At 47.0% G+C, this 8310-nt stretch overlaps 1 protein-coding gene across 2 annotated transcripts in view; it reads left to right on the forward strand.

The window, feature by feature from the left end:
- The window catches only part of ZFP64 (ZFP64 zinc finger protein), a 66906-nt gene extending 59021 nt beyond the window's left edge, over positions 1 to 7885 (forward strand). Inside the window, exons 8-9 of one of the 2 annotated variants that reach the window (XM_036244777.1) lie at positions 3524 to 3775; positions 6650 to 7885. In XM_036244777.1, coding sequence (XP_036100670.1) covers positions 3524 to 3775; positions 6650 to 7359 — 962 coding nt within the window. In that variant the 3' untranslated portion in view covers positions 7360 to 7885. The remainder of the gene's footprint in view (positions 1 to 3523; positions 3776 to 6649) is intronic. The other variant, XM_036244778.1, reaches the window with a different exon arrangement.
- The last annotated feature ends 425 nt before the right edge of the window (positions 7886 to 8310 follow it).

The raw sequence follows: 8310 nt of genomic DNA on the forward strand, positions 1-8310 counted from the left end.
GTAAAAGTGACTCATCAGTTTTGGTGGAGTGTCGGTGGGCAGAGCACACCGCGCGCCCCAGCCTGCCGTCACCGGGACAGGGAAACAAGATTCTCACAGCAAGTTCAGCAACACTGCAGCTGTCGACAACTGACTTTGGGTTACCTCTCTGATAGAGCAACTTTTGTTTTTTTTGTTTTTTTTAATCCTTACCCGAGGACATGCTTTTACTGATTTTGGAGAGAAAGAAAGGAAGAGAGAGAGAAACATGGATGTGAGAGTGAAACATTGATGGGTCACCTGCACGTGCCCTGACCAGGGATCAAGCCTGCAACCTCTCCGCGTGTGGGATGAAATGTTCCGACCAACTGAGCCACACCAGCCAGGGCAGACATAGCAACTTTTTTTTTTCTTTATTGATTTTTAGAGGGAGAGAGAGAACATCGATTGGCCACCTCCTGATGCCACCCCACCGGGGATCGGGCCCACAAGCTGGGCATGTGCCCTGACCAGGAATCGAACCGGCGACCTCTTGATGCAGGGGTCGATGCTCAGCCACTGAGCCACACCAGCCGGGCCAGCCATAGCAACTTTTAAAACTGTTATTTATCTGTTTTACTTTGTAGTTTTATATCTTCCTGGACCATCATCCATTTTATCAAGTCTTCTAAATATATTGGGGGTGAAAGTCTAGTTAATAATTGGGATTGACTTTGTCTATTGTCCCTTTTCTCTTTGCAATGTCTGTACACCCCTCCCTCCACAGGGGACATTTGGCAATATCCAAAGACATATTTGACTCACAGCTGGGGAGGGAGGTGTTTCGGGCATCTACTGGGACAGGGTCACGGATGCTGCTAACTATGCTCCAGTATACAGGAGAGCCCACTGCAAAATGCAATAGCGCAGAGATTGAAAACCCTGATCGGTTGGAATCTTCTGTGTTTGAGCAAACCTTCCTTTTCAACGAACAATTTTGGTTTTATTGATCAAGTGCTGGGAACTTTATTCTTTCTAGTTTCTTGACTCGCATATGGTTCGCTTGCTTTCAGTCTTTTATTAAAAATAATAAACCTGGCCAGGTTTTCTCAGTGGTTAGAGCGTCGGCCCGTGAACCAATGAGTCACAGGTTGGTGTCTCTCTCACACTGGTGTCTCTCTCTCTCTCTCGCCCTCCCTCCCACTCTATCTGATGATAAATAGGAAAAAAAAAATTTTTTTAATGAACTTAAGTCTATAAACTTTCTTAAAAGTGACAGGCTATAGATTTTGATGCAAGGCCTCTGGCTGCCTGTCTCTAGGACGATTGTAATCCAATTTGGGTTCTTGAACAAAAATTGTTTTAGCCCTGGCCGGTTTGGCTCAGCGGTTAGAGCGTCGGCCTGCGGTCCAGAGAGACCCGGGTTCAGTTCCCGCTAAGGGCACATACCTCTGTTGCAGTTTGTCCCCGGCCCTGGTTGGGTTGTGCGGGTGGCAGCCACTCGATGTGTCCCTTTCACATCGATGTTTCTCTCTCTCTCTCTCTCTCTCTCTCTCTCGCTTCCTCCCACTCTGTCTAAAAAAAAAACAAAACATTGTTTTAAAACATGTCCTACAACTTTCAAGGTGACTTTCTTCCAAACCTTTTATGAGACCATGTTAGATTCATAAAAGTTTGATTCATGTCTATTTGGTGAGTTTTATCTTTTCTTTAATATGAAATTTCTAGCGGCTTTTATCACAATTTCTATATTAAAATTGACATTCTTGCTTTCCTTTAGCATTTTTCTAGAATGTTTTTCTATCATTTTCTATTCTCTGTCGTGTTTACTTAGGTCTTGTAAATGCACTAAGCTGACTTTTTGACATTTTTAACAGGGAAATTTAGTCCATTGATGTTTGTTGTAGTCTACATTGAGTTTGGTTTTTATCTATTTCGTGTGCTGCTGCTGGTTTTTTTTATCCTCACCTGAGGACATTTTTCCATTTTTTGTTCAGATGGGGGGGGGGGCATTGACATGAAAGGGACATATTGAGTGGCTGCCACCCGCACGACCCAACCAGGGCCGGGGACAAACTGCAACCGAGGTACGTGCCCTTAGCGGGAACCAAATCCTGGTCTCTCTGGTCCACAGGCCAATGCCCTAACCGCTGAGCCAAACCGGCCAGGGCTGCTGCTGTTTTTTTTAATGGTTGGTTCTCTCTTGTGGTTTGGAAGCAATACTTTCCATTTCTCTTTCATTACTTTCTCATATCCCATATTTTACCCACTTCTTTTTTTTTTCTGATGTCTGCCCAGTTCACGTATGACACCCTGAACCATCGGTCAGCTGGCTTTCCCTTTTCCATCAAATGCTAGCTAGTTCAAGTGCAGGATTCTATTTCAGTAACTTCTGTAGAACATGACAGATTTTGTTCCCATCTTGCTACCGTCCAGTGTTGTCTGAGGAGTTGGGTGCTGATCTGAGAAGTTTTCGTTCTGAAATCTTTAAGAGCTTATCATTCCGGGCTTCTGTAGTGTGGAGAAGTAATTATTTGCTCTGTTCTGTCCTGCACAATCTAGACCTCAGTTTTGTGTCTTAATGTTCCTTATACTGTACTTTCCCTGTTGTCCTTTTGGGCATCCTTCCGGGAGATTCTTTCGTCCATCTTCTGAGTCTTTTTTTTTTTTTTTACATCCCTTCTGCTAATCAACTTACTGGATGAGAATGGAAATTATTAGGGGGATGAAAACAGCTTTTATAACTTCAAGTTCTTGGTTTGAACGTGTCCAAAAGAAAAGGTTGCTGAGACAGCATGGCGTAGCTATTACTGCCCAGATACTGGAGCCAAAATGCTTAGGTTCAAATCCCAGCTTCAGCCAAGTATGTGACCTTGAGCAAGCTGACTGGGCATGTCTTCCTGGTGCTGGCTTTCTGCAAGTATTTGATTCCTGGGTGGAATCATTTCTGATTGGAGGTGATCGGTCTGAAGTGGTTGCAGGGGAGAAAGGGAACACTCTATTTGGTAGAGAAGTTCTGGGCATGGGGTTGTCTGTCTTCCAGGGTATATCTAACTACTTGGGCCTTTGCATTACAGTATTTCTCTGGTCTAAGCACCCTTGTTTCCTAATAGCTGGGGGCAGGAGAGGTAGGGGAGGGTAGATACCATTGCTGCTGCAGTTTGGTGCAAGTAAGGGAGGGGTCCTTCTGCCATTCTTTCTGTGGTTCATCATCTAGGGAGCCAGAAAGCTGTTCTAAGACACCTAGACCCACCACTTCTGATCCTCAGTACCTCTGTGACCACTCCATTTTCCCAAGTGGGGTTTGGCCTAGGATTTCCTCCTCCAGTCGGATTTCATCTAATCTGTTCCTTAGGACTCTTCTTCATTTCTGAGCCATCAGTGAATGGCTCACCTTCTCCTCTCCCAGTGTGATCATCTGGATTTGAGTATCTTTCTATCTCTGGGCATTTGGGCAGAAGGAAGAGGCAAGACCCTGTGCCCAGGCTACCGTTTTGGTCAGATGTCTTGACAGTCATCTTGATAGAGTAACCCATACAACCTTGAATCTTCTGTGTATTTGAAGGAGACAAACCTCACAAGTGTGAGTTCTGTGACAAGTGCTTCAGCCGGAAGGACAACCTGACCATGCACATGCGGTGCCACACCAGCGTGAAGCCGCACAAGTGTCACCTGTGTGACTACGCCGCCGTGGACAGCAGCAGCCTCAAGAAGCACCTGCGGATCCACTCGGACGAGCGGCCCTACAAGTGCCAGATCTGCCCCTACGCCAGCCGCAACTCCAGCCAGCTCACCGTGCACCTGCGCTCGCACACAGGTGAGTCCCTGACCCGGGCACCTCTGTGCCTAACGTGCCACTCTCTTCACCTCTGTGTACCCAAAACACAAGCAACTTGAGTAACTTGGTGGTTACGTAATGAAACTTGGGGTCTCTGTGGTGATGGTGAAGCTTGTGGTTTTCTGTTTGCCAGGACAGTGGTTTTTATTCAAACGTGAAAACCTGACATCTGGGTTCTCTAACTTGACTGCATAGAATCCAGCTGGGGATGAGCACCCAGGACGGCAGTCAAGAAGCCAAGATGTATCTCAAATAACCCGAAGTAGAAACTAAGGTGTTTCCGTTCTTTTGCTAACACTCTGCATAGTTTCATTCAGAAACATGGAGCAGAATCAGTTGAATGTAACTGCAAGTCACAGACTTGTAGTCCTAGAAATGAGACTTTGCAAAGAGCATTTCCTTCCCTTTGTGAGACCCCATTGAAATAACGGTCAATAGTCCATAGATCCAAATAACCCATCGTGACACAGAAAAATGGGGAGTTGGGAGGCTCACAAGGAGGTTCATAAGATGAGACTTTTCAGTGAATTCATGGAAGATGGCAAGCAGACGGAAATATGCCGACATCTAAAATTGAGTACAGAAAACTGGCCCAACAAGCAAATGGGAGGCAGCCATACAGTTGGGAGCCAGTCCTTACATCTGTCTGTCCTGAGAGTTCTGGACTTGTGGACAGCCAAGGCCACTGAGCTTGAGAAGCTGAAACCTATTGGCAAAATGGCTCAAACGACCCAGCAGGTAAAGCCTGTGGCACCTGTGTCTAATCCTTAACCCAATCCACTCTTCCTAAACAAAGTATCAACTATGGATAATGAGTCATTTGTGGAAAATGATGGTATAAAAAGCACCAAGTCTAACAAATAACTAATCCTGGAGCTAACAGAGCCCTCGGGTGATAGACAAGAATTTTTCCATTCTAATTGGTATCTTCCCAGAGGCAGAAATGTTGCATCCAAGAAGAGTTCTGTGAAAAGGTAGGAAAAACAGAGAGATATGAATTAAAACTAGGATAGCTGGCTATAAAGCTTTAAAAAAAAAAAAAAAATCCAAGACATCAGGAAAAAAAAATGAGTTGGAGAACTGAGAGAAAATAAGCTGGAAGTCTGGTTGCTGACTAGGTGTAGGAAGAAGCAAAAATAGAATTAAAAAAATCAAATGAGAAAAGGAATTTCACAGTTCTAAGGGGCTGTGGGAGTGAAAGGGCTCACAAGATGCCAAGCAGTAACAGTTGCTTCTAGGAGACAGTGGGACAGTCCCTTCAAAGCTGCAAAATCATTTTGCAAGTAGAATTTTATACCCAGCCAAACTACCTCAAGTATGAAGGCAGAATAGACAAAGGTATATATGCAAGGGCTCTGATTTTTCTCTAAGCCACCATTCCAGTAGAAGGTACTGGAAGATAAACTCTAGCAAAACAAGGGAGATAAAATTTGACTTGAATTTTTTACATAGTGAATATGTGAAATATAGCTAACTGGGATTGCAATAAAGAGGAATAAAAGGATGATACTTGTATAAGAGGTTACGGGAAGAATATTAACAAATCAGAGATTCAGAAAATCCATTAGAAATTCCATATAAATGCTTAACATAATTAAGAGACTGGACAACTTGAGGTCATGGTAAGATTCTTTTTACTCAAGAAATGCAGTGTAGTTAGGAAGTGTGCATGATAAAATGTGACCCAAAATGAGCATGTAGAAAAAGAAGGTCAATTCGACCTTGATGCTAGCAACATTATGAACTGGCCCAGGTGTGACGGTGACCCTGAAAGGGGGTGGACATAACCCTGGTGCAGTAGTTGACTCTGATGAAAATCACATACCCAGTCATAATACAAATTACTTCTACAGCAGGTCTTCGAATAACACTGTTCTGTTCAACAGTGTTTCCCTGTAACATTAATAGGAGCGTAACTCTTGTTTCTGTCAATTGGCCTGTGGTGAAATTGGTCTCAATTCATGTCGTTCCACTTAAAGTCCAAGGACACATCAACGACGTTAAGAGAAATCAGTGGAGCTTGACTCTAAAGTTGAAAACCACTAGTGAGAGCATGAAAATTCACAGGTCAGAATGCAAATGTTATTGGACCGAAATGTAACAATAAAGCTATTTCTGACAAGAGAGGGGAGGCCTCAAAAAACCTCTTAAACTGATGGACTCAAAGTTGTGAGATTCTCATCTTGGCTTACTGTCACTGACGATGATGTTTAAAGTAACAGCCTCCAAAAGAACTAAAGCCCTTCACAGTGCCTCCACGGGTGCAAAGGAGGCTATAGCTTTTCAGTATGTGTCCCCTGCCATCATAACCAGGTGTTACTTCTATAAATAAAATCCAGTCTTGTAGCTGTAAGACTGAAACTTTCACTAGCGGTACAAGCCAGTTAACGACGTAATGTAGCTTAAACACCAGAGTAAGCATGTTTCCAAGTCTTAGCTGGATTCCAGCAGTTGTTTGTAACACTGTATGCACCTCGTCCTTCTTCCTTGTTCTGGTTTGGAATGTCAGGTTCAATGAGAGTTTAGAATCGAAACTGAAGTGTCCTCCTGAAGAGTATGGACTCGGGTGCCACGATGCCTGGGTTCAAATCCCTGCTATTTAGGTCAATAACTTGACCTCTCTGAGCCTCAGTTATGCCATCTGTAAAATGGGGGGTAACAGTACCCACTCCCAGGACTGTGGTGAGGCTCCAGCGAGTTCATTAGCATCCCTGGTAAATGGTGGTGTTAGGAGGCTACGGGTAGCTGCAGTGCAGAAGACCCACCTGCCTTGTTGCAAGTGTTCTGACGCATGTGTGGGGGGAGTTCTGTGTTGCCTGCCTGCTCTAATGGAAACACACCTTCCGTTGCTAGGGGACACCCCCTTCCAGTGCTGGCTCTGTAGCGCCAAGTTCAAAATCAGCTCGGACTTGAAAAGGCACATGATCGTGCACTCGGGGGAGAAGCCTTTCAAGTGCGAGTTCTGCGACGTCCGCTGCACCATGAAAGCGAACCTCAAGTCCCACGTCCGCATCAAGCACACCTTCAAGTGCCTGCACTGCGCCTTCCAGGGCCGGGACCGGGCCGACCTCCTGGAGCACAGCCGGCTGCACCAGGCCGACCACCCCGAGAAGTGCCCCGAGTGCAGCTACTCCTGCTCCAGCGCGGCCGCCCTGCGCGTGCACAGCCGGGTCCACTGCAAGGACCGCCCCTTCAAGTGTGACTTCTGCAGCTTTGACACCAAGCGGCCCAGCAGCCTGGCCAAGCACATTGACAAGGTCCACAGGGACGAAGCCAGAACGGAGAACCGGGCCCCGCAGGGCAAAGAAGGGCCCCGCGACGGCAGCTCTGTGCACGTGGCCAAAATAGTGACTCAGAGGGCCTTCCGCTGTGAGACCTGTGGCGCTGCCTTCGTCAGGGACGACTCTCTGAGATGCCACATGAGGCAGCACAGTGACCAGAGTGAGAGCAAGAACTCGGACTTGGTCACCTTCCCGCCTGAAGGCGGCGCGTCGGGACAGCTCGGCCCCCTGGTGTCCGTGGGGCAGCTGGAGACCTCCCTGGAGCCCAGCCAGTGCCTCTAATCCAGAGAGGGTGGTGAGCTGTCCGCACTCCAGGCGTCTGCTGCTGCCCCACCCTCTTAGGTGAGGCCCTCAGGCCAGACTTCGGTCACCCAGCCCTGGGCACGGCCGCCCCCAGCGTCATAGGCCTGCAGGCGCCATGGCTGCCGTCACTGTGGCGTGAGAGCAGACGCCAGCGCAGCCGTGGAGACACCTCCACGTGCTGTCTTCCCTCCGAGAATCAACTAAGCAAGTTGACCAGTTGTTCCAAGGGGGGGGGGGGTCCACTGTGCACCACTCTGCCCAGGAGGATTAGCTGCCTGATGATGGATTCCAACTCAGACTGGTCCATCCGTGGTGTAGTTATTAAACTACTAAACTGATCTGTGTAGTGGGGAAGGTGAAGATGAGGACGGGTACACAGAGGGTCTGGGGGAGCTGGGAAAGCTCGGGTGTGTAACCTGGGTGGCGGTTGGTTATACATGTTCGCCTTATATGTTTTTGTGTGGTTCCTTTTATCGGTTGTCTTGTAATAAAAAAACAGACTCATCTGCAGAATGATGTAAGAGGAACAGTCCATTTTTCTTCCCTGGACAGGTTATGGTGTTTTGGTCTCCGCCCCCACCCCCTCCTCCAGTAATCATAGATGCACGGATTTCCCAAGGCCGTGGTGCTGCTGCGGCGGGAAATGCAGAATGAACTGTAGGTGGCAGCAGAGATCAAGCTTAACACACGCTCGGTCTTTGTGGTTGTGAAATTCAAGATTTGTGTACTTGTATTCCTAAAGACAGGACTAGGGCTCAATGGGCCCTGGGCTCGGTTCTGGGGTGTGTGGTGCGTGGACAGCCTGAGACTAGCCTCTTCCATGACAGTGAGCACGCGGTGTTTACTGAACCAACTAGCAAGTGAAAATCCAAGCCTCTTATAAATGGACATGTTTGTTACTGGACTTAAGAGGCTACTTACTGAACGCCA

Source organism: Molossus molossus, unplaced genomic scaffold, assembly GCF_014108415.1.
Source record: "Molossus molossus isolate mMolMol1 unplaced genomic scaffold, mMolMol1.p scaffold_m16_p_6, whole genome shotgun sequence".
In the NCBI taxonomy this organism is placed as follows: Eukaryota; Metazoa; Chordata; class Mammalia; order Chiroptera; family Molossidae; genus Molossus; species Molossus molossus.